Genomic DNA, 27,740 nt, shown 5'->3' on the forward strand with positions numbered 1-27,740 from the left:
GGAGGGAGGGGGTGGAGGAAACAAGGCACTATTTCGAGAATGGCAGTTGAAGTTGCATCTGTGGATTGCTGTGATTCAGTTTCGACTTGAGATACATCACAAAGAACATGAGAGGCAGCTTCACATTCGACTCAAATAATCTAAACAGAAATTTACTTCATTTTCGGGAAATACGTATAAAAATGCACTTCGTTTTTGAATTTTTTTTTGATTATCATCATCAATAATACACCAAAACACAGATACTTTAATTTGAAAGATCTGTCATCAAAAAGATAATTTCAAATTGGTTCCGTTTTCAAAGCAGAACTTCGCTTATCATCATATACTCGTGGATGTTTACAATCTAGCTGTTTTATTATGTCATTGATATAAAAACGGCTAATCAAAGTTATAATTTTGAGCTAATTGAGATAAAATCCTAGATCTAGAAAATACTAAGATGCTGAATAAAATAAAAACACATTTTAAATTTTACGAAAGAAGGTCAGAAACCAGAAATTCCAAAATTGGCAAAGTTTAGCTAATAATGATAATAGTTAGGATATCCAAACAATAATCAGTGTAGAAACAGGCATTTGTTTTTGCTACACAGGCTTATGAATTTTTCTCATAGAGAGGAGAGGGCAAGGGGTGTATAGAAAACAGATTCCGACATTGCGTTGCCAAATTCCAAAAAATTAAAACGGAGGGGCGGCATTATTTTAAAAATATATTTTGGAAAAAAATAATCAACGGTGACCTGAAGTCAAATGATTACTTATCTTTTTAAAACCGTGAATTTGGCACGGAGTTTGGACCCAATAAATAGCGTGAATATGCTATAACAGTATGAGGCAATAATTTCTTTGAGGGGGGGGGGGGTTGTTTGTGAACCCCCGACATATCTATTAAGTACTACTTACATCTTTGTGTTGTGGTCCAACATACTTTCCACTTGCATCAGTTGGTCAATCACTCGATTGAAAATGACAATTGCTGTCAAATAGTTGGCATCACTCACTTCCCGAAACAAACTACTATCCTGTCGATGTCCAGAGAATGTAGGCATCTGGTACTCGGTTCCTTTGGGTGTTGTTCCCAGAACTGGTGGAAAACATGGAGGTGAGTGAGAGAAGGGTAACAGAAGGGGTGGAGGGGGAGGTTGTGTTTGTTGTCCTCGTTTGTTGATTGAATGATGTGAATCACTGGATTTGGAGAGAAGGTAGTTGATGTCAAACCTGCCGCGTTTCTAAACAAAATTAATTTCGGATCTTTATTACCGATTATGGCCCTCACATCACCAGCTATTGGGCGCATATTATTTGAACCCCCACCCCTTCAAAATAGAAAACCAAGGCTATATCACTACTATATAAGGATTTACTATGTAATGACACTTTTTCTATAACTTAAAGGGGGGTCCCGAATTTTAATTCTCAGTTTCTGTACAAATACAGCATTAGAAAATAGATAATGCACTAATTTAGGCTGAAAATAAAATGTATAATGGAGCCATGAAAACTGATTGAATTTCCGCCATGCGGAGTAAACTTGAATAGTTGAATGAAATTTTTTAGAAACCAATGTCACACATGCTTGCCCTAAAGAACAAACGTAAAAATTGGGCCACGCATTTTTGAAATTTAATCAAGAACTCAACCTGGCGTCAGTGAAGAATAAACATACCAATAAAAAACGAGCAACAAAGTGCCAACTAACGAGGACCAACAGGGATTTACTCTTAAAGTGTGACTCTACTAAAATCAGCCCGACAACAAGAAGCAAAAAATTCAAATAAAGTTATAAAGATTATTTTAAAAATATCATCATTGTTGTCAGTTGGAAAGCTCAATTTATGGATAGAACTGAAGCATTCTGTAATCAATTTTCAGATGATAATAGAAATGGGATGAAATTACAGTCTGTCTAAATTGAAGTTCCCACACCAAGAACCTAAACCACTCGAAAAGCCTTCGAATTCCTACCTACCCCAATGGAGGAAACTCACCCATATCTCTACACTCTAGAACAGCTACAGATATGTCAAGTAAGCAGGGGAGTCTAGTCTGTCGTTTCTAATCATTTCGGATATAATTAACGAACGGGTATATGTTATAAACTATATTATTATCCATAATGGAGTGCAATTACTGGGAAAAGGAGAAGGGTTTGACAGTTTCGTTGATTCAATGCATCTAGCTTAAACTGGATGATTAAAGTTGAATTTGAATTAACTCAGAAATGCTACAATCGTGGCATAAAATATATTCTCAGAAACTTCAGATAGCTATTATGTAATTAACAATGTTGATCTGTAGTTACTTTCATTGTCAATTTCATTTTTCAGCACTATCTAGCATTGTTCTGCACTTTTAGAATTTGTTTCAGAAAATAACTACAAAACTACTGAAAAACTGAGCAAGCCAAAAATAATGAGAAAAAAATGAAGACGGCATCAGTTCAAACACAAAACTAACAAAGACAACTAATAACCATCAAACTACCACTTCAAGTCTTTCCCAACTGAAATAAGAGAAAAACAAGAACCAAAAAACTACTTTTTACCAAAAGAGAGAGAAAATGAAAGTCATAAATCTCTAATGCGAAAAATTTATTTTATAGACAAAAATGAAGCATTCCGAATTGGCGGGGAAAATACTCGTCTATATTCGGTAGAACAGCGATATGGAACAAGAGAGACAAAACCTGCCTTTTATATTCACATAGGATATTATCAAGGAAAAAAAAGAAGAGATCTATGTTATCAACAACAAAATTATACATACAGGAATGCACAAACATAGACAAGTAAGAGCATTTGAGATTCTTCATTCTGTCATAAAACCCGAATGATTCGCGAAACCCGGATGATTAAGTCAAAATTTGACAAAATTAATAAACTACAATCCTGTCATACAACAACCGACAGAACCTAAGATAACCATGTAATTAAAAATGTTGGTCTGTAGTTGCTTACCTTTTCAACGTGAGTCTCAAGCTCTGTCTGAGTAATTGTGCACTGCTTTAAAACTTTCTAGAACTAGTTTTAAACTTATCAAGTTAAAACCTATGAAACAGAATTCAGGTTAGCATCATATCAAACAGAAAATTAACAATGACAATTATGGACCAGCAGCAGAGATTATTTTCAATTGTCACCCATTTGAAATGAGATCAAAAACAAGAACCAAACGATTAATCAGTCAACTAAATTGGAAAGATTAAAAAAGAGCTCAGCTGAAATCACAGCCCAGCTGCTTCTTGCGCAGCTGAAATAAGAGAAAAACAGGAACCAAAAAAAACTTTTTACCAAAAGAGAAAGAAAATAAAATCAAACAAGAACCAAAGAATTAACTTTTGACTGATGCGGAGAAACATTAAAATAAAAGAGCTCATCATCAGCAAGAAACCTAAACTTATCGACAACCAAATAATTCTGTAATCATATTTCAGAAATATTAGTCTCGGGCTAAAATTATTCTCGTTAAATTGAAGTTCCAAATACCAAGATTGTACGCCACTCGAAAAGCCTTTGACTTCCTGCCTCCTCTTATAACGGAAATGACTTCAAAATCTCAACTCTCCAGAACAGCTCGGACATATGTTAGGGCAAAAGGAGAGATCAACCAGCTGGTTAGTTCTATGCACTTTGCATATCAAGTATAAATGAACAGCTGTTATCAACTAATGCATTATCCATAATGGAGTCTGCTCACGTAAAAACAGAAAAATATCACATCCTTCGCTTCATTGATTCGGTTCATCTTGCTGACCTTGATATTTTAAAAACTTACAATCCGGTCATACAATACCTTCTCACAAAACTCTACAAAACCATATAACTTACAATGTTGATCTGTTTAATTATTTTTTCATCGTCAGATTTCAGCTGTGTAGCATAGATGACCACTTTTCAAATCTCGTTTACGAAATTGCTCCAAAACTAGTAGCAAATTGAGCAAGTGAAAACCAATGACACAGAAATCAAGTTAGCATCATATCAAGCAGAAACTTAAGAATGGCAACTATGGACCAGCGAAAGAGATCTGCTCGTAAAGTCTTGTTCAACTGACGTAAGATCAAAAACGAGAACCAGAAATAATAAATTTTTAAATATACAGGAAAAAGTTTAAATAAAATAAAAACTTATCATGAGCGGAAGACCTCAATTTATCGACACAACCAGAGCATTCAGCGATAAAATTTTGAATAGAATTAGTACTCTATGATACCAAAAAGCTACGTGCAGCATGATTTCTGCTTCTAAATTTCATTCTCACTTTCTCCGCTCAAAGAGAAAAAATGATTAAACCACTTTGTTCTTTCACCGTTAGCCAAGTTGTTACGCTACGAGATGTCGGAATTGCATTTTCTAAAATACAAAAGCAAGTGGAAGGTACTGGAATGGCCAGCACACAGTCAAGATCTGAATCCTATTGAATATTTATTTTTGGCGCACTGATTACGAAAATAGACAGTTGTTTGAGAAAATTTTGAAGAAAAAGTATATAAAATTTGGAATGAAATTGACGCAGACGTCGTGAGAAACCTGTATGAAAACTATGCAAACTGTCTACTAGACGTTAAAAGAGCTATAGGTGTAATGACGCGTTATTAGAGAACAAATTTGGGCTCAAAATGTTATATTATTTGATGTTCGTTTTGCTTTTTTAAAAATCTTCAGCTGTACGTAGCTTTTTGGTACCATAGTGTATCAAGTGAAGATATCAACCTGTTTTTGTTCTTTCTAAAATCAGCTGTTTCAACGAAATTCGTAGCTATTTAAAAATTTATGAAGCAAGTAAAAAAAATTGGTACTTGAGTTTCTAAATGCTTTATGTAACACCAGATTCTCCAAATAACAAAAAATTTGGCATAAAGGTACTTTTGCGAAATCCTCCGGATAACGTCCTCCTCTTGTTGAGACTTGTTTTTGCTCTGATAATGGTTGTTAGACTTTTGATAAGAACAGGGTCTATACGAAACAATTTTTGGGACCTTTTCCGTTTGTCCCCCCAGCTCACTGGGTGCATATTATTCGAACACCCCGCCAGACGCACGTGCCATATTTTTACATAATGATTTGCCACGTAATGACACGTGCTCTGTAATTGGGGGAGCGTAACGTACTGGGGGCACAAACGGAAAAGATCCCATTAATTTTTGTATAACAATAAAAGGTAAAAATTTGTAGGGTCAATTTAGTGGGGGGGGGGGGGGGGGGGGGAGGGCACTTTATTCCCTCATTCCTTCCATTAGACGTGCACAGACCTGTGTATACGCCTGCGGTTAGACAAATATCCAGGATACAAAACAAACCTGTTGACACGGGGTTGTATTACTGGATAATGGTGGCTTTGGCCTTTTGAAGACACTTTGGCGACCATTGACAGAACCACTACGTTGAGAACTGAGTAGCACTTGCGTCTCTGATCGCTGACTTATTCCCGTGTCTGAGGTCTTGGTTTCAGATTTCACGGGTACCTTAACCACATCTGAAATTTGCAGCTCCTTCGGAATGTCAATTTGGGGCGCCTTTATCCATGTAGGAGTGTTTGTTTTGATTTTCGCAGACGCAGATAAGCCTGCATTCGGTCCAGTTAATTTGTTTTGATTTGATTCTTGTTCGCAATTAAGTGATGAGGAGCATTTGGACAAGTGCAGACTCAACTCCGAGGGAGTGTTTAGTGATCTGGCGGCTAGAGGATTCCGACTGGCTTCTAGTAGCTTTGCAAAGTCTCTAAACAACAATTATATTATAACAGCATAACATATTTAAAATCTCATTATTGTCATTAGAATGAGAAAGGGCAATTTATTACATTTGCCGCCTTGGAAACCCTTCTTTCAAAATGATTTTGGGTTAGATTAATTAATACGGTTACAGTGGTTTATGATGAATTAATCAGTTATCAGTTCTCAAGTTTTCACTTGTTTCACATCTGTTGATTATTTAAACTTCTATGTTGGTTTTCTTCAATTGTAACTGTGACTTTTCGTAACCATGTCGGTATAGCCACGGGCAAAACCCAAATTTTAACCCAAAGATAATGCATAATAGAAGGGTATCAATGTTGATGACAAAATTTCAAAACTTGTTGAATTTAGAAATGTCTAAAACACAAGACCCGGTTCCAATAGACAAAAGAAAGACCGGATATAAATATTTTTATTCGGATTTTGTCAGGGAGCAAAAAAAATAGTTATTTAAAATGAATTAAAAAGATAATCTAAAAAATGATTAACTCAAAAAGAACGAGAGACGTTGAAAGACAACTAGAAACCAAAAAAAAACGATTAACTGGTTATCAAACAAATCTATCAAGTCAAAGATTGTTTCTATCAGCCGAAGAACCTTGTCGAAAACCAAGCTATTGCCTTGGTGGCGGTCAAGCAAACCGATAGGCAAGCAAGCCGAATTTTGAAAATGGGTCACGTAAGCCAGAAACTTTGCATTATAAGTAGTCCCTCGAAGGCCGACGGGCGCGCTCCGCAACCACTAGACGTCTAAAAAATCATATCTTGGTTTTTTTGCTACCTTTGAATGCCTTATAAGTTAAAATACTGTGCGCAGGCATGGAATATTTTCCGCTAGCACCTAAAAAAATTATTTTCGGCTCCCTTCAGAAAATGTTCTTTATTTTTCATAACCACGTGCCTGGTATAATAAATCAACTACCATATTTGCAACAATATGCAAGAAAATAGAAATAATATATCTCATTACAAAGCCCGTTACTCCAAAAATGTAATAAGAGCAAATTTGTGACTGATATTTATATTATTTATATTAACTTCAGTGCTTTATTACCATGAACGTTTTAATTTCAACTTTGCGCTATGTTCATAGTTTCAAAATACCTATTCACATGTATTGACACATAGCAATTCAAATGCATGCATAGTGTTTGAACACACTACTGGGCGCCTAACTTACAGTGGGGTGGCGCAAGCGGAAAAGATCCCAGCCTTGATTGAAACGGTCAACAATGTATTATTTCTGACAGATTAAATAACTATTTTATATCGCCTTAAATCTACTTCGGCTTACTTTGCCTTAACCGTTTCCTCTCCCATGTAAACAACACTTTTCCTCAATTACCATGTGTGAACAAGCTAATGCTTATAATTACACTCATGATGGTCAACATTATGAAAATTTAAAATCAACTACCCAAAACGTGGAATACCAAGTTGATTGTAATTAGTATTTTTATATAAACGTTTCTCGTTCTTGTCTTCTTTGACTGTGTTTTAACATCCAAAGAAATGCTCGAAACCTTTGGTTCTGAAGAAAAAAAAACCCTCTCTACCGTCATGTCTAAGTAATCGACCTAAACTGTTACACGCCTTTATACCCCAAGGATTATTTTAATTAGAGAAAAATAATTAAATAATGACAAGCGTCTGCAAAACGATAAGAAGTCCATTTTCATCTTGCCTCACGCAAAAACGTCCAGTAGTTTATCATATACTTATGAAGTTTTCTTAAGCAAAAAGAAAAACATGATCCCAAGAATTTTTTCAGCCTTGACTTTAGCTGCTATTGGAGCATAATTAGCTAACAAGTTTCATTTAAAAATCCAATTTCTGGCAGTTAAGAGTTTCCACATTAGCATCTACGAAACTTGTTCTGAGTTTAGTTGCGGCTTTGTAAAGGGTTTACAAATCTCTTATATTTAGAAGGGGGTCAAAAAATTTTCCGAGGCTGCCTAAATTCTGACTAAATAGGACGCAGGTTGGCAGCAGAAAATTTTTTGTTTGGATGATTTTTTCAAATCTAATAGGTTTTGAAAAATGTGCGATCGAACTGCACTAATTAGCCTAATTGTTGTGATAAACTTATTAAATAGTTTCAGACTGATGTCGGCGAACTTGCCAATGGGGTGACTATCCCCAGTGACCAGATGCCAATAATTTCCCAACCTGGTACAGCACCAAGTACTGAGATTGCGCCCCCACTCCCCGAACTGCGTTTTCACGATCAAACACCGTTATCAAAGCCGGACAACAAAAGATCTCGACTTCTGCTAGGATCTTCTCCAATTGAGGAAGATAATTCAGACGACGCAAGAATACAAAAGTTTGTTGACGAAGCCATCCAAAGAACAATATCAAGCATGCTGCCAAAAATTGTGGAAACACTGCAGACAGAAATCAAAGACACTTTATCCAATGCTATAACGAAAGCCGTGTCAGACATGAAGACAGAAATAATGGGCGATTTGAGGGAAGATAAGAGATTTCGTTGAAAAGAAATCTGAACTGAAGACATTGTGTGAAAGAGAACAACAGGAAACCTATAATAGAAGCGATAACCTTAAAATTCTTGGAGTTAACGAAAATCTGCATGAGGACGGCCACTTAGAAACACCATTAGAAACAATTGAAAAAGTTCTCAACATTTCGAACATCATCGAATCAAAAGTAACTGCGAACGACATCTCCATTGCTTATCGCCTTGGCACGAAAAGTACTGCTCGTTCAATAATAGTCAAGTTTTCGCGACGCATTGGTAAAGTGAACATGCTGACAAATAAGAAGAAACTCAAAGACAACCCCCTGGCCAACAACGTACGGATCATTGAGGATATCAGTCGAGCACGAGTCAAGTTTCTGCATGGACCAAAGAAGGAACAGTATTCTTCACGAAGCCCAACAGTCAACAAATCATTAAGTTCAACAACCTCTATGATGGAGGAATCCTACTCAATTATAGCTTGGATGATGTTTTGTACTGTTTTCGGAACAACTAACATAAATAATCCAAAAATTGTTACTGCTGCAGTTCCGAATGTGTCTTTAAAAACCAAAGTTTCTGTTATGCATCTAAATGTACGATCTCTAAAGCCGTACTATGAGAAACTGGAAGCGTTAATTTTGAGTCTTGAGTCTCCACCAGACGTAATATGTCTGACTGAAACTTGGCTAACTACAAATGATGATCCAAAATGTTACTTGTTACCGGGATATAGACAGTTCGTTTTTCGAAACCGAAAATCAACAGATGGAGGAATGATGATGCAAAATGAAAATTGCGTGCTAGTAGGCGAGAAAGATAGTCCATTCAAAGCGAGTATTTTATCAGACATTTCAATTCATGGGCATACATACTCCTTTCTGACTCTATACAAGAAACCAAAATCAAATTAACAACTGTTTCTTGACCAATTAGACCAATTCCTTGAGCGAAACGCTTCTCATTCAACTCCTATGATCATATGTGGAGATAATAACATCGATATTCTCAAAAATAATGCACTTATCAAAAACTATCTCAATATAATAACGGCTAATGGTTTTGATTGTTTCGCTGATGAACCCACCAGAGAGACAGAAAACACCTCCGCCTGCCTGGATTATTTTTTTCCAAAATATAAATCTGACGCGTTCTTTCGTATTGAAAGAAGAGAATATCTCTGATCATTACCCGGTATAATAGAATGGGATTCATGTCAACTCGAAAAGCCCGAGATCTCATCTCGTGACACGTCCTTCTTAAAAAACAAATTATTACGTGATGAATTTTTTCAAAGACTGGGCGAAAGCCTTAGTGTTTTTAATGAAAAAAATGTCACCGAAGAGGAGCCTGGCTCTGCTTTCAATAAATTCAAAAACATCTCGAAAAAAATTTAAATCATTTTGCACCTATCAAGAGCCTTAACAAGCCAGCATGTAACACTCCAAAATGTTTAACCAACAACCTTAAAAATCTGAGAGCAAATAGAAATCGCGCGCACCTGAAATGGAAACAAAATCCGCACAACCAAGAATACCTACAAAAATTTAGAGAATTACGTGACATCTTTGAACAAGCTGTTAAAAAATCTAAAAACTGGGACTTTTACTGGGATAAATTCAAGGCATGTATTGGTGACTCAAGACAAACTTACAAACTTTTAAATGATTTACGAGGTTCCAGTGGCCACGCTCAAACTGTCCCTGCGCTCACATCGTGTTTGCAGAGGCAGTCGGAGCCTACCGCTGAGGATATAGCAGATAAGTTTAACCATTACTTTACAACGATCGCCAAAGACATTAAAGCTGCCCTGCCTGAATCCGCTCTACCAGTCTTACCTTATGTGGAAAAGTTGATGTTTCTATATGAAGTGTCAAATGCTGAAGTTAAACTCATTATTGATCAGCTTGATAACAAATCATCTTCTGGTGATGATAATGTCAACAACTTAATCGTAAAAGCATCTGCGCCTGTGGTAATTCCTTACCTAACGCATCTGATAAACAAATCGCTCACACATGGAATCTTGCCATCAGGACTAACAAAAGCCAAAATCCTCCTATTTCATAAAGATGGAGCAAAGACCGATGAATCAAACTATAGACCAATTTCACTTTTGTTAATCTGGAGCAAAATATATGAAAGAGCTATGTACAACAGAGTATATCAGTATTCAGAAAAATTTTTACTCCTTTATCCCAGCAATTCGGCTTCCGATCAAAACATAGTGCAATCGATGCAATTGTTGAATTGACCGAGCGTGCAAAACTACTTCATGGTAAAAAATATTTATAGCTTTTTTTTGACCTTAAGAAAGCTTTTGATACCCCTGATCATTCTATACTTCTTTATAAATTAGAAACCTACGGCATCCGTCGCATTTGTCTTAAATGGTTCCGCTCCTACCTAACAAATCGAAAACAGCGCGTTGAAGTTAATGGTGTTTCCTCTGGATGGCGAAACATATCCTGTGGTGTCCCCCAGGGCTCTATATTAGGGCCCCTCCTCTTCTTAGTTTATATCAACGACTTACCCCGCTCATGTCCATCAACCGAGGTGCTTGCCGACGATACAAACCTAACAGCTATTAACTGCCAAAGAAACAACTTACAAAACGATCTTGCCTATCTCAATAATTGGCTGAATGCCATTAAACTTGTTCTTAATATGTCTAAAACAGTTCAAATGAACATTAACATTACCGCTTCCAGTTCGTTCTCACTTAATAACTGTGTAGTTCCGGTAAAACCTGTATGCAAGTATTTGGGCATTAACATTGATAATAAGTTCTCTTATCAATCGCATATTGATTTTGTTAAAGTGAGACTCGGTAAACAAAGTGGTATTATATCGAAGCTACGACACTATGTACCTAGAGCTCAGTTAATTAACTACTAACGTACAAACGTTGTACCAATAGTTCAGTATGGCCTTTTAGTTTACGGTTGCTGTAGTTATAAATCCTTAGAACCCTCATATATCCTTCAAAAGAAAATTCTGAAGTTCATTTACTTCCGCAAAAAACGCGAAAACTGTGATGATATATTTCAAAGCAATTGCTTATTAACAATATATGAGCTACACGTCTATGAGCTTCTCAAATTTGTTCTTAGATCGCTCAAACAAAAATATTGTCCAACTTTTTTAAACGATTTATTTAAGTTTTCAGAATCTAACCGAAATACACGCCGTGCATCAGCTGGATTATTAACAGAACCATTCTGTAAAAGACAAATTGAACAATTTTCTGTTAGATATCGTGAAACCAAACTTTTCAACATGCTAAAAACCTGTGGCGTCATTCCACACAACATATTAGATCTGCCCTTTTCAAAAATTTCACTTTTGTTTCATAATTGGAAAGACATATATATACTACAAAACCGTGAATTGATAAAACATATTTTTGATTTTTGGCTTCTTGGCTGCATGCTACAGGACCTTCAATTTTCGGCCCTGATTCTAGCTTGAAAGTTTGACCCCTCTAGCTCTTCTAGTTTTCGAGAAATCGCATTTTTTCACTTTTTTTGAGAAAAATTTTAAGGACTTTTTTACTCTCGGTAACAGCAGGCTATGCTGTTACCGAGAGTAAATTAGATTTTTTTTCTCTCGGTAACAGCAGGCTATGCAATGTGTTTATCAGTCTATACATGTGGGCTCTCCGCTTTCTGTCAACGATAAAAAATTTTTTCTCGACAAATTTTGGCATAGCTGACTTTTTTATTTTTTTTTCTCTCATTTTCCTTTAATTGATCAAATTGATATTGCATTTAGCCACCAGGGCAGAAGTCTTGTGGACTGTATTGTCCCGTTATCTGTCCTTTCCGGGTCTCATTTGATATTTAAATTTATAACTTTGTTATTCATTTAATATGTTACTTGAACCCAGATAAATAAATTCTTTCTTTCTTACTAAATGAAATCTTTTGATTCTTTTTTTTATTTTAAGAAAATGAAAATACAATGATTAATAAACTTTAGTTGATCTATTACGACTAATTTAAACAAAACTACTGATTCAAACTCTTCAGCAAACCTATATCTAAACAATAAGATTGCTAGTACTCTCATCAAAAAGTTTGGAAAATCTTCACAATCTTTAAATTAAAATTACGGCTCTCCACAATATGTTTAATTTCTATCATCAATCACATAATATAAAATCACTTGTAGTCTATCCAACTCAACGTACAATTACAATTAATACGTAAATCCTGCTTCCTTTTGGGTCAGTACCAATAATTTCATATTTATTATTTTGTATGCTGCGCATTCCGAAATTCATTGAAATAGAGTCAATTAAATGTATTGCTGAAAAGAATTAAGATGTACCCGGGGAAATGTGAACAGTACATCACAAATTTTAGCAAAAATGTTGACTTCTCAATCCAGTCGTTTTAGAAAAGATTTATAACCCTTAAGTTCACCTTCAAGGAATTTGAAAGAAATTATGTCAACAAGTTTTCTTCTTAAAAAAGCATTTTTGAATGTGCTCATTTCAAAGCTGAAACTAAAACTGTCACCCCAAAAACGGACTTCAAAATTTCTCAGAGACACGCTTCAAACGTTAAATTTGAAAATTGAAATTTTTTGAGGCTGGAGGCTGTTTTGGACTTTCGAGGTCAACATTGACAAACAAACATGGAATTCATCACAACTATGCACGGATAAACGTTACCATTGTCCACGATTTTGAGCATTTAATTTGCTTAAAATTCTATTACTCGAAGGTTATTGAATACTTCTTCAGACAATTGAACGACTTAACCCTCTTGCGAATTAATATATGCCAATGATAATTGCAAATGCCAATTGTCTCCTTAATCCAATATTACTATTGCGAGGAACAATTCTAAAAATAATCAGCAATTATGGTAGTTGCAACTGCCAATTGTTATTTAAATCTACGATTAGCACTGCGAATTTTTTCTGAAACTATTCATCAATTAGACATTTTGTTTTCGGTCTAATTGTCACTATCTTTGTTATTCGATATTGTAAAAATGGACAACAGTGGCGTGTGGACATTTGTGACGTTGGGCGTGGACAGTTAATTAGTCTTGTAACTGCTGTCCACGCTTGCTCATAAACAGGAATTTGGACAAATGAGACGAAAATTTCTAAACTCGAGGCAAATTTGAACCACATTCGCTCAATGCAACAAATTTCCACGCACCCTTATATCTTAAAACTTGGTCATGGAAAATAGTGACAATTTTGAGTAAATTTACTCGAGCAAATGTAACTCGTGCAACGTAATAGACATTGGATGATTAATGAATAATACAAATAATTTTGTTCTTTAAGTTCGTTGCAACCCGTGTTGAATTTTTACCCCAAAAAGATGTAATATTAGGGGGGGTGGGGGGGGGGGGGAGTAATTTTTAGCAAATTTCCCTAAAAACTCTTACATCTTTTTTTGGGGAGGGGGGGGGGGTATCCCCTCTTGGAATCCCGAGTCTTACATTGTTCCCCCACCCCCTCATTCTCCTTAGCCTGTAAACCATCAATGCTTGCTCAATTATTGACGGTCCATCTATATGAATGTACTCCCCATTACCCCCTAATCTTACATCGTTTTAACTCCCATAGACAATTACCCCCTACTCTTACATCAGTTTGGGGGCGTAATCAGGGGGGGGGGTAATTTCGACATGTGAACATTTTATTTATATCTTGATTTACTCGTTTCGACTTGAAATGTTGAAACAGCTTGCAGTTAAAGCTGAAACTATGTAACTTACTTGAAATCCCTTTTCGAATGATCGGCTGGGTTAGCGTTAGCACAATTTGACAACGGTTGGCTCATTGACACATTCGTATGTCCGAATGTTCGTGGAAACTGATTTCCTACCCGTTCGGCCGCACTATCACGTTGAGGTGCCTGGGTGTTTATTATGTTGGGCAGAGATCGAGCCGGAGAGGGTGGGGATATAGTGACGTGTTTGGGGTTCGGGTGTCTGTAAGGGGGTAAATGGGCTGCTGATGTAGATGGGTAAGACAAAGTAGTAGATCCAGCTATATGTAAAATGAACTAATCAGATTTGGTTCTCACAAATAATTAATAAAAATTTAACATATATATTTATACCCCCCCCCCCAGCAACTGCAACTTTTACGAACCCATCGAGCGCAAATGATAGTACACATAATCTAGCTGGGAGTCATAAAAATACTGGGGTTGAGTTTGAGGGAGGGGGTGGGGGGGGGGGGGGCTGGGCAGCGAAGCAGAATAGATCCGTTTAATCAAAGGGCTCAGGAAGTTGTTTCAAGCAGATCGAATCATCAAGAATTTACGCAATTTTTTGCTATTGATAACCGTTCTCGCTTCACGCGCGATTTCTAAAAAAAACCGCCAAAAATCATAATATGAAACTGGTTCTTAAGATAGATTCTGTTTAAATATGAAGAAATTTTTTCAGTGGAATTGCTGTACAGACACGGACCACGAAAAGACAGCCCATAAATCGACAGATTGACTGGGGAATCAAGTTATACAATAATCATGACAAACATGAGAACTCTTTTAATATTTTTTGGAGGCGAATTTCATCAGCTCATTCCATTATACCGAAGTTTGATTGTAACTATACACAGATAAAAATCAAATCTTTCGGTAGGTTTTAAAAGCTTGATATTTGCAAAAAAATTGCAAGTCTAGCAGAATGAAAAAAAGAAACAGCTGATCCCAAAAATATTCCTCTTTTCAGAACACGACCACGTGGAGTGAGTTCTTTATTGTTCAAAAATTTTTCAAAATGGGGAATATGCATGCGAGAGTGGCTTTTTTCCTCAGTCAAAATTTCACTTTCTGCTTAGGCATCGTAGAGAAAAAAGAAAAACACAATTTTGTAGCCCACAGGACCATTTTGATTCATACACAAATTAGCCGAAAAATGAAAAATCGGAACCCTTTAAAATTTTGAAATTTCGAAGGATAAATTGAAAAAACAACCCGCAATTTAGAGCTCTAAAAATAGCAAAAAACAATAAAGGCAGGAAAATGATTTCAAAATCCCAGAGTTCTTTTTGCAAAAAAGTTCTTCTGATTTTATCAGAGTTAGCTCATCCAGTCCAAGTGACGCAGAGTCCGGAAACTGTTCCGGACAAATTAACCACTGTTTCTTCAGACCAGAAAGGTCCCTGCTCTACGGTACATTGCAGTAAAATTCACTTGAGATGGTCTGGATGAAAAACAAAGATAATCCAAAAACATATTCTAGAAAAGTCAAATCAAAAACTGAGAAAAAATTTCTGCTGTGAATAAATCTACAAGTACCTTGAAAAGAAACAAAGAGCAAGAAAGTGATTTCACGGCAAGCGAACTCTCAGGTCAATGCGAATAAACTGCTTGAACAAAACAGCCAAACCAGTTTGTGCGGTGTTCCGCATTCAGTTAATATGGAATGTGTAGTGCTGGTGGTGCTGTGGCCGGACGTCAGAGAATCAAACTAATCAGTTTGCTTCACTGACGCCAGTGTTGGTGGTGTTTTAAAAAAGACCCTTGAGTTATAGTTACTTTGGCACGATATGCCTGGGCTACCATTTGCCCACTGTTGTTCCTTGTCAACAGCTGAAACTTTCGTGAGATTTGCTTCACAAATCTTCTTTTGCTACCGTGAAAAGGTCATCCATTTTCTAATCATTGAATTACATCTATATAATCAACATTATGACTTGCTGTTTCTCAAATTTACAGTTTTTAGCACGTGCCTCCTGGTACACAGTTGACACAGAATGATTGGAGGCCATCAAACTTCGCGCAGAGGCACTTGGCCTTCAAGGTCATTTCGGCCGGGCAGTGAAATTAATGTCATTTGAGTGTATTCCTTCAGGTATCAGTCAGGCATATTTCAAGGAACTTTTTTGAAATTGAAAAAATTACACCCGCCAGAAGAAAAAATCAACTTCTCGATTAGCACTGAAGCTTATCACCTGAGACAAGAGTCTTTTTTTGAAAGAACGTGCTTTTTAAACGTCACCGCTAACGTTCCTTCTGAAAATTATCTAAGCTAGCAAAAACTAGCGTCACAAACTTTGAACAAATTACACAACAGGGAACAGCTACCGGATAGTACAGTGACAGTTTTTCGATATTCTTCACTAAAAGCGTAGCAGAAAATAAAGGCAGCTGTCGTCAAAGTTCTTTGGCGGCTGATTGCTAAATGCAATGCGGGCGTGCAAACTCAAAAACCGCTGCATTTTTCTCAATGAAGCTAAGTTCTGCATCTGTTAAGATAAGAGGGGAAAGCATAGGATAGGTAATCAAAATTGAATCACAGTAGTGGTGTTTCGCAAACTCGTCTCAAAAATACTTTCGACTCACTTCAAAAGATGATTTTAAATCCAGCATTGATTGCTACTTCAATCAAAGTCTACACTAAATCAGCATTGCTGACATCTGCAAGATTGAAGCTTTAATGAAAGGAAAGAAATTTTTAGAAAAATTGGATGTGCTCTAATTTTCTAACATAAGCCCTCGTAGAACCAGAATTAACTGCCAATTAGCAGTTTGTCAGCTCAAATAAAACACGCTCTCGATTCAGTTGAACCATTTCCTGCATCTCGAACAGACTGGTTACGAATGATTTAAAGTTTATGATTTATTAAATTAAAATTGATCAACGCAAAATATAAGAAGCTGTAAACGGTCCGTAACCGTTTAGCCCCCCAATCCTTCCCCTTGTTATTTAGTTCAAATTTGTTGAGTTCATATTCATAATCGCTGTAAAAGTCATATCTTTAACTTTGATTTTTCATGACTTTCAATGCCAAACCATTTTATTCATTATCATACATGAGTTTCATCGTGCCACACTTAACTTTGATAGTAAATGCGGGTATAAACCACACCTTTGTAAGCTATTATTTAGCAAGCATACAAGCTTATAGAAGAACATACAGCAAAATAAACTCTTGAAAACCAGTCGTTGTCTCTGAAAGCGGATCAGACTAAAGAAAAGATAACAAATTTTGGCACATCCTCGATTTTAAAACCAAACCATCGACTCACAATACAGAGACAACTTAAAATTTCTGACTTGTAGTTTTTCACTAAAACTTTAAAAAATCCCACCACCTAGCTGAATAAAACGTGCTATAGATTTTTTCCATCTGATATTTTAGCACTTCAAATTTCTAGGCTGTCAGGCTTTCTAAGTAAGTTACAGTTCGATGACCTTCCCCCTGCGGCTAGAGGTCCATGCGGCTAGAGGTCCCACATTTGCTAATAAGATTGACTGGGGCCTGAGCGGGTGAGGCTGCGGGTTCTCTTTTGAACCAACGCATAGGCTGACGACGGGGATAGTCGAACACATACATAGGTAGCAAAGCCTGATCTTTCTTAGATTATAGCACGTTCTAGTTCAGCTAAAACTCTCTGACCCTAAGTCTAGCGAAAGAGCATTTAAAATTTCAGGGTAGATTAAGCCCTTCTTACATTCAAACAGATACTCTAGCTGATTCTGATTTACAGTTTTGCACCTGCTGACACGCAAGTGCAAAAGTTTTTGTTTCTAGGCATAAAATTTTCTAAAAGGTAAAACAGTATCCTACCCAGGTTAGGGTGTTTCTTTGCGACTGTGATCAGACAAAACCCTCCCCACAGCGCAAAGCGTGCATAATATAATTTAATAAAAAAAAACAGCATTCAAGCAAGATTTGGTAAAACATAAGACAACCAAACCATTAATAGCTGTCCACAACAGCAGTATAAATAGTATTCAAGTTATTTTTCGATACAAAAAAAAACAATTAATAAGCGTTCAAACAACAGTTTAAGTGCTAACTAAAAGTGCAGTGACTCATAACACTCATAGTGCAATAATTTTTTTTGTGAATGTCATCGTGCAACCATAAACAAAGTAACCATTAACCAATGAGAAAAGCCAGAACCATGTCAAGCAAAACCAAAACAAAGTCAACCTCCAAGGCTCAACTCATGCAATTCTTGAAGTTCAAAGTCATTGAGTGGGAAGCAGCACAAGACCTACTCGACGAACAAATGCAACAAACAGAAGCAGCAACAGACCTCCAAGAGCTCGTTGACGAACTTCGACAGCAAAAAGCGGAGCTTGATCGCATGTGTAATGAACTCATAGAACAGCAGTTGACACAAGAAGAGTTCGACACTGTTGCTGCAGAGTCTGCACGGAGAAATTGCAAATGGCTGAGAACCAAACAAAAAGTCAGATTGCTTCATGGGTCAAACCATCAAAAGTTCATCTCTTCCTCCACCTCCTCGGAAGAGCCCAACAAAATACGCAGCAAGGTGGTTGTTTCAGGAAGCAGACGTAAACAACCAAGCGGAATGAGACGTAAAACGCCAATGCAAAATGCAGATGAAAACGCTGAGAGCTGGGATGAGGTGTTCAGTTCTGATGACCATGATGGTATACCGTTCAAAAACAGTCATCGTGATCTTCAAAAAGAATGAACAAGTGTAGAAAAATACAATGCTCAGCAACAGAAACCAAAAGAGAACAGTGCGATACAGGAGCATCGCAGCTTCAGTGAAGATGCGAAACAGGTTCAGAGTTGCCCGATTGTTGATGTGAATGTTCCAAATCAAGGTTTTGCTACCCTCAATATTTCTAGCGATCAACCATCAGACACTGTGTACTGGAATTCCGGTACAGCAACCGGATTTCAACATCAAGCAATGCCTGACAATTTCACTCAAACTTTTGCAGACAATCACTAACCGCGGGATCAGCAGCAGTCACGCCATTTGCTCGGTAGTCAAATGGATCACTCATTCCCAGAGACAAACAAAATGATGAACGCTCCCAACGGAGAGACCAACCGTCACTTCAATTTCATGCCACAACAGTTTTCTGAGCAACAGTTCCAACAACGACCCCACAGTTCTGAATGGACCAACCATCAAGTGCTGATGAATGCGTTCTGTCTACCAAAGATTAGTCTTGACCATTTCTCAGGCGATCCTTTGATGTGGCATCAATGGTACAGCTTTTTCAAGTCAACTATTCACGAAAATCCAGCTCTTTCAACTGTTCAGAAAATGACATACTTGCAAAACTCGGTAACTCACAAAGCAAAAGACTTCATCTGTGGATACTCTTACAACGGAGACTTCTATGAGGAGGCCCTTCAGGAACTTATCAAAAAGTTTGGAAAGCCGCAGCATGTTGTGAGTGCGTACCTCACACAACTTGAACAATGGCCTAGGACCAGAATGGATAATCCCAGCAGCTTTGTAAGTTTTGCGTCCTTCCTCAGACGTTTGGTACAGACCTTTCGACTTCACAATTTTGAATCGGACCTGAAGGCTTCTGCGGTAGTTAAAGTTGCCAAGGAGAAGTTGACAACACCAATGACGATTCGCTGGAATCAACATGTAAGGAGCATGAGAATAGAGCAGCAAAATCTGGCTGACTTTGCAGATTGGATAAGCACATATGCAGAGGCTTGCGAGGATGTCTCTCCACAAAGACCACAAAGGACAGACCGGGTTGAACGGCCTTCCCAAGGCCAGAAACACTCCAACATAGTTCTTCAAGCCAGCTCAAATTGTCAACTATGCTCTGGGGATCACAACCTTGGTTGCTGCAAAGAATACCTGAGCAAGTCTGTAGCTGACCGTCAGCAATTGGTGAGGCATCACAGTTGTGTGTCAATTCCTTGAAGAGACATGAGGGTGTATTTTGTAAATCAAAGATTCCATGTCTTGTAGACAGATGCAATGGGTTTCATCATTCAACTCTCCATCGAGACGACTTCAGGACTTTGCAGAGAAAGGATTACCAAGCAACGAGTAAAGGGGATTTCAATCCAGGATCAACCCGATTCAGTCAAACTTCGGTAGAAACTTCAACCATACAACGTCTCAGCTTTCGTCAACAACCAGTAACACGCCAAATACCAACAACAGAAGGGGATAGAATCAAAACAGTTTCAACCCTCGTAATCCAAGCTATGGAAACAACAACTCGCATCAAACTGCCAATCAGCAGCACATCAATTCCCAGCAAACTAATGACAGAAGTAACACTCACTTTCAATCAGCGACTAGCAACGAACTGAATGATGATTCATCAAAACTTCCACGGGTGCAAAACCACACTCGTAGCAGAAATCGGGAACCCACATGGGTCAGAGCTTTTATTCAACTGCAGGCAATACCAGTCACGCTCTTCTACAAAGACTTCAACATAGAGACCTATGCACTTTTGGACAGTGGAAGTGATAATACACAGATCACACAAAATATTGCTGATGCTCTTCGGATTAGAGTCCCCAAAGATATAGAACTTCCTCTAGCTTCGCTACATGGGGAGCACACAGTGACAACAGCTGATGTCATGATTGGAATTGGTTCACTTCACAGCTCAAAACCGGAGACAAGTCTTCCTGTGTACGCAACCTCCATTGAGCAGTTCCAGATGCCAATTGTCCCCGCAGAAATGTTGAATTGACTTTGTAGAGACCATGATCATTTGGCAGAAATCAACTTCCCACAAATTCGTGACAACAAAATTGGAATACTCATAGGGGCAGATGCTTTTCTGGCTACTGTTCCAAGACATTTCACTACCGGCAAACCAGGAACACCCTACGGAGTCAACACACTGTTAGGATGGACTTTGACAGGCCCTGTGCCACAAGAGTACTTTCAACCAAACCATAAAGGAAGCAGCAACCACAACATCACTCTTTTCAACCATCTCAAGCGAGGTAGTGACGACCCGGACGAAAATCTTTTTTGGACCTTTGAAGGTGTCAACTTTAGTCAGGGTTCTACGAAGGGACACAATGAAGAACACCAGAAGGCAATAAAGACTTTGGCAGAGACCACACATCACAACGGGGAAAGATATGAGATTGGACTCCCTTGGCGAGAAAACGTCACGCTACCCAACAAGTAAAGAGAGAGACAACCAACTGAAACAGAGATATATGACCACTATCTTTGATGATATGGATAAGGGATACATAGCAGCTGTTACGAACCAGGATGCAAAGAACATTTGGTACCTACCGCATCATCCCGTCATCAACAAGCAAAAACCAGACAAGATAAGACGAGTGATGGATAACAAGCCACAAGCCACCACTTTCGAAAAAGTAATTGACTCCGCGAGGATTGCCCACAGTTCAACCTCACAATATGGGACGTATGCAAACAAGTCGGAGCAGTCACTCGGTTTCATGAACATCTAGCAACTCCAACTCGAAACGCGGAAGCCACTCCCGCTGCAGAGTTCTCGGTGGCAAATAAACCTCGCATCGAGAACAAAAAAACCCTTGGCCCAACCAGTAGGTGGCATTATGCTCAATTGGTGTATATTATACCTTCAACAACACTAACTTCTACAATTACTAGCTTCGCTAGTACCTGTTGAGAGCAGTGAGGGGTTTTCCTGGTTGAGTAATTGGTGTTGGCGGAGAATTTATTTTTTGAGAAATAACTTTTGTCAAGCCCAATTTGGGAGCGCAACTGAAACAAGTCCAAAATTGCTTGAGAGCGTTATATTAAAAGAGATACAAAAAAGTTATTGTCAATTGACAGATATTGTCAGCGATTTGAACTTGAACTGAATTCGGACAGGTACCATTAGCTATAATTAAACCTCAAGTATGACTTGTCGAAAAAAAAACGAAACAACGAAAATAGAGCAGCAGGTCTCTAGTTCTGGGAGGCGCTGAGACATGACGAAAGAAACTCTCTTGTAATGGAGTGGTATCAACTAGTCATATCTCAAGGAACCTCCCTCCCCCCCCCCCAACCAAAAAAAACTCATTCGTTTCTCAATCAGTATGAATAGCTTACGTGACTCTCTAACGATAAAAATCTGGCATTCATCAAAAACAGTTCGCCGTGTCACACAAAAGTTGGGGCCCTTTTCACTTATAGCCCCCACTCTTATATGGCTAATGTTTTGCACCTCAAATTTTTGGCATCAGTTTTTAACCTAGAAGGCGTGCCAAAGTAATGGAATTTCAACTAACACGCGTCTCGTTAAGTGGTTAATTTCAGGGATTACCAAAAAACTTTTTGTGCGGAATGAATCTAAAAAAGATAGTAGATACTTGCAAAAGCAAATGGAACGAAGACTATTGGCTTTTATCAAGAGTTCGGAAATATTGCTCAAGATCGTTTATGTCCTCAAGCGCACGAAATGACGCTGCAAATTGACAAAAAATGCAAAAAGACAGTTTGAGATTCAGATATAGAAGTTGCCGATACGAAATATAGTTGAGGAACGGAACTTAACTAAAAGGATCGCGTTTAAAGCAAGACAAAATTTCGCTTTTTGCAGATTTCTGGATAAGCGACAATCAATTATTGAATGAATTCTCGATGGAACATACCTCAATTGTGCATTTTCGAGTTAAATGCGAGAAGCCTGCACTTGAATTGTCGAGAAAGAGTCAATTGAAACAATCGGATGAGATGGCTTAATTGTTGAAATTGACAAAAGTTTATTCTTAATATGAAACGCAAATATAGGAAGAAAGTTTCCTCAACAAAGGGTTTTTGGTGGCATATGTCGAGAGACTAGAGACATATTCTTATGCTCAATCCCTGATCGACTCTCTAAAACTCTTTTGTCATGCCTAGAACACTTTGTGAAGCCAAACACTGATCTATTCGGACTGTTGGACTGCTTACAAGGCTCTTGATGCTCATGCAAGCTACTTTCATTCCGACGTGTCATTCAAAAAATTCAAAAATCTGGACAAGTGGAGGCAGAGGAAAAATATCGAATGTTGATGGAAAATGCAAAGATGAAAAACAAATAAATGTATGGAACGAACCGAGAAATGACAGACAGCTATTTGGGTGAGTGCCTCTGGAGACATTATATAAAGAAGAGAACATAGCCGAAAGAATTCCGGACACGAATCGAAAGGAAAATTTGACCAACATCACTAACAGAAAAATTATCCTACTAAATAACATTAATCATTTTAAAACAATGACATGAAAATTAATAATGAAAAAAGAACCGAACAGAACAGAGGATAAAGCATCTGATGAAAATTTCTTTGGAAGTTGAAACTCGAACACAATTATTGGCAAAAGACCATGCGACACGTGGAGTTTTCATTCCGTAAACGACTTCAGATTGACAAAAAACCTCAACAGAAACACTCCACGAAGAGAAAACGGAGTTCAGTGAAAGGACAAGAAGTGCAAGATCTAAAACTAATTTCTCAAATCTTCAAAAAAATTAGCGACAGATAATGGATAAATTGCCAATATTCTATTTCCAAACCACTATTTCAATAAACTTTCACCGCTACCTTTGGTCAAGCATATATCCAATTCCTTGCCGATTTTTACAAAATAAGCAAAGAACGGAAAAAAAACAAAAAGCAACACTTCACGAACATTGTGAAAAAACATTCTACAATAAACGAAAAGCTAGCGTATATAAAAAGTAGCAAAAGCAAAATCAGAAATTTGCAAAAATAAAAAAAAGAAAATCCACCAAAATCTCCATAAAAATTACTCAATTATGATTACCAAAACAACTCAAAAATAAATTCAAAATAAACAAAAGGCAGCAAAACAATTAACTTGAACCAGATACATCCCCAAATGCTATAAAACTTTGAGTACGCAAAAAAGCATTTGCAAACAACCTAAAATTTTAAAAAAAAATCGAGAAAAATTTATGAATTTTTTGATATTATGAGAGCACATCAATCCAAAAAAATTTCTTTGCGGCAAATAGAGTTTAAAAAGCTCGAAAAACGATAGGCAAGTCATAATAGGTTAAAATAAACTAATTTAAGATTAGAAAAAAAAACGAAAAACTGCAAACAATTAAGAAAAGTTAAACTTTCTGTTTATGGCCATTTTTCTCAACAAAAAAACGTTTAACACCAATAAAATTGTACTAACTTGGAATCTAAGAAGTCTTGAAGAATTAAGCGTCTATTAAAATCCCACACAAAAGCAATAAAACAAAACAAAATGCGAAAAATCACTGGAATTCGAACGGAAGTCAGCAAAATAGCTGAACATGCGAACTAGTTTTAAATTCATATTAATTACCAGAAAACTTCAAATCACAATCGAAACAACCCTAAAAATAATACAATATCACAATCAAACTTCTTAACCAAAAAAAATTAAGAAAACTTTTAAAAAGCCGCTAATGAACAAATTCGCTCGCTAACAGAAATTGTTTTCACCTCTATTTTTCTCTCGAAAGCAGCGGTAGTAATAAAACAGACAAGAGCCAATATTAGGAAAGATCTGAGCCGAAAACATACGACCTCGCTTAAAACACGAAATTGCAAATTTGAAATCAGAATAGATCAGAATTTCGAGTTCACTGAATGTTTTGATTTCGGTTAGTAGTCACAGTTCGCAAGAAGCGGTCAACTTGATTACCCTAAAACGTTTTTCCAAATGCGCTTTTCTTACCTTTATTGGCCATTAAACCAGACATCGTCAGTTCAGACCGCTGCTGCGGCTGTCCACTTCGATAACTGCTGCTCTTAGGGTAGGCGGCCCAAAGGACCTACTCACACAGTCTCTATTGGGGTTCCAAATGGGTGGTGGGGGTGCTGGGTAGACAAACAAATAGACGTACAAAAATAGGATTTTAAAAATCTGATATAGAACAAAATATATAAATCTGATTGGCCGAGAAATGAGGAGCACAGTAACGATGTGCCATCAATTAACATAAATAGTAAATAGAAATAGTAACATAAAAATTAAGATAGTAGATACTTGCAAAAGCAAATGGAACGAAGACTATTGGCCTTTATCAAGAGCTCGGAACTATTGCTCAAGATCGCTTATGTCCTCAAGCGCACGAAATGACGCTGCAAATTGACGACAAAAAATGCAAAAAGACAGTTTGAGATTCAGATATAGAAGTTGCCGATACGAAATATAGTTGAGGAACGGAACTTGACTAAAAGGATCCCGATTAAAGCAAGACAAAATTTTGCTTTTTGCAGATTTCTGGATAAGGGACAATCAATTATTGAATGAATTCTCGATGGAACATACCTCAATAGTGCAACTTTCGAGTTAAATGCGAGAAGCCTGCGCTTGGTTTGTCGAGAAAGAGTCAATTGAAACAATCGGATGAGATGGCTTAATTGTTGAAATTGACAAAAGTTTATTCTTAATATGAAACGCAAATATAGGAAGAAAGTTTCCTCAACAAAGGGTTTTTGGTGGCATATGTCGAGAGACTAAAGACATATTCTTATGCTCAATCCCTGATCGACTCTCTAAAACTCTTTTGTCATGCCTAGAACACTTTGTGAAGCCAAACACTGATCTATTCGGACTGTTGGACTGCTTACAAGGCTCTTGATGCTCACGCAAGCTACTTTCATTCCGACGTGTCATTCAAAAAATTCAAAAATCTGGACAAGTGGACGCAGAGGAAAAATATCCAATGTTGATGGAAAATGCAAAGATGAAAAACAAATAAATGTATGGAACGAACCAAGAAATGACAGACAACTATTTGGGTGAGTGCCTCTGGAGACATTATATAAAGAAGAGAACATAGCCGAAAGAATTCCGGACACGAATCGAAAGGAAAATTTGACCAACATCACTAACAGAAAAATTATCCTACTAAATAACACTAATCATTTTAAAACAATGACATGAAAATTAATAATGAAAAAAGAACTGAACAGAACAGAGGAAAAAGCATCTGATGAAAATTTCTTTGGAAGTTGAAACTCGAACACAATTATTGGCAAAAGACCATGCGACACGTGGAGTTTTCATTCCGTAAACGACTTCAGATTGACAAAAAAACTCAACAGAAACACTCCACGAAGAGAAAACGGAGGTCAGGGAAAGGAAAAGAAGGGCAAGATCTAAAACTGATATTTCTCAGAACTTCAAAAAAATTAGCGACAGATAATGGATAAATTGCCAATATTCTATTTCCAAACCACTATTTCAATAAACTTTCACCGCTACCTTTGGTCAAGCATATATCCAATTCCTTGCCGATTTTTACAAAATAAGCAAAGAACGGAAAAAAAACAAAAAGTAACACTTCACGAACATTGTGAAAAAACATTCTACAATAAACGAAAAGCTAGCGTATATAAAAAGTAGCAAAAGCAAAATCAGAAGAAATTAGCAAAAATAAAAAAAAGGAAAATCCACCAAAATCTCCATAAAAATTACTCAATTATGATTACCACAACAACTCAAAAATAAATTCAAAATAAACAAAAGGCAGCAAAACAATTAACTTGAACCAGATACATCCCCAAATGCTATAAAACTTTGAGTATGCAAAAAAGCATTTGCAAACCACCTAAAATTTTTAAAAAATCGAGAAAAATTTATGAATTTTTTGATATTATGAGAGCACATCAATCCAAAAAAATTTCTTTGCAGCAAATAGAGTTTAAAAAGCTCGAAAAACGATAGGCAAGTCATAATAGGTTAAAAAAAACTTATTTAAGATTAGAAAAAAAAAACGAAAAACTGCAAACAACTAAGAAAAGTTAAAATTTATGTTTATGGCCATTTTTCTCAACAAAAAAACGTTTAACACCAATAAAGTTGTACTCACTTGGTATCTAAGAAGTCTTGAAGAATTAAGCGTCTATTAAAATCCCACACAAAAGCAATAAAACAAAACAAAATGCGAAAAATCACTGAAATTCGAACAGAAGTCAGCAAAATAGCTGAACATACGAACTGGTTTTAAATTCATATTAATTACCAGAAACTTTCAAATTACAATCGAAACAACCCTAAAAATAATACAATATCATAATCAAACCTCTAAACCAAAAAAAAAATAAGAAAAGACTTAAAAAGCCGCACATGAACAAATACCCTCGCTAACAGAAATTATTTTCACAACTAAATTTTTCTCTCGAAAGCAGCGGTAGTAATAACAGACAAGAGCCGAACTTAGAAGATCTGAGCAGGAATCATATAACCTTGCTTAATACACGAACTTGCAAATTTGATTTGAAATCAGAATAGATCACAATTTCGAGGTCACTGAAGGTTTTGATTTCGGTTAGTAGTCACAGTTCGCAAAAAGCGGTCAACTTGTTTACCCTAAAACGTTTTTCTAAATGCGCTTTTCTTACCTCTATTGGCCATTAAACCAGACATCGTCAGTTCAGACCGCTGCTGCGGCTGTCCACTTCGATAACTGCTGCTCTTAGGGTACCTCATAGGCGGGCCAAAGGACCTACTCACACAGTCTCTATCGGGGTTCCAAATGGGTGGTGGGGGTGCTGGGTTGACAAACATCGGGGGCCTTAGTTTCTCTTGACCAGATAGGGGTAATGTTGAGAAGGCAGCTGCTGCATTATTTGGTTTTTGTTGAGTTCTGGGCTTTCCGGGCACATTTGCCGGACTGGTTGTTGAGCGTGATGGAACTGCGCTGGATGCTTGACTGTTCTGGGATGTTTGGAAATTAAGATTTGCTTGAGATGGCATCTGGTTCGAGTCCGGGGTTTGAGTCTGGTTGTTGCTATTATTGTTCTTTTCAGTCATACGAAATACAATCTATACGAGCTCGTACGT

At 37.1% G+C, this 27,740-nt stretch overlaps 1 protein-coding gene across 1 annotated transcript; it reads right to left on the minus strand.

Moving 5' to 3' along the window:
* LOC142340669 (uncharacterized) lies at positions 1-27,740 on the minus strand. Its single transcript, XM_075391359.1, has 5 exons — positions 27,299-27,740; positions 13,966-14,239; positions 5,302-5,722; positions 906-1,231; positions 1-140 (listed from the first exon to the last, which is right to left on the minus strand). Exons 1-5 carry the CDS (start codon positions 27,708-27,710, stop codon positions 29-31), a joined length of 1,545 nt encoding a protein of 514 aa, XP_075247474.1. The 5' UTR covers positions 27,711-27,740; the 3' UTR covers positions 1-28.

The sequence above is a fragment of the Convolutriloba macropyga genome, chromosome 6 (genome assembly GCF_964194025.1).
Source record: "Convolutriloba macropyga chromosome 6, txConMacr16.3, whole genome shotgun sequence".
Taxonomy (NCBI): Eukaryota; Metazoa; Xenacoelomorpha; order Acoela; family Convolutidae; genus Convolutriloba; species Convolutriloba macropyga.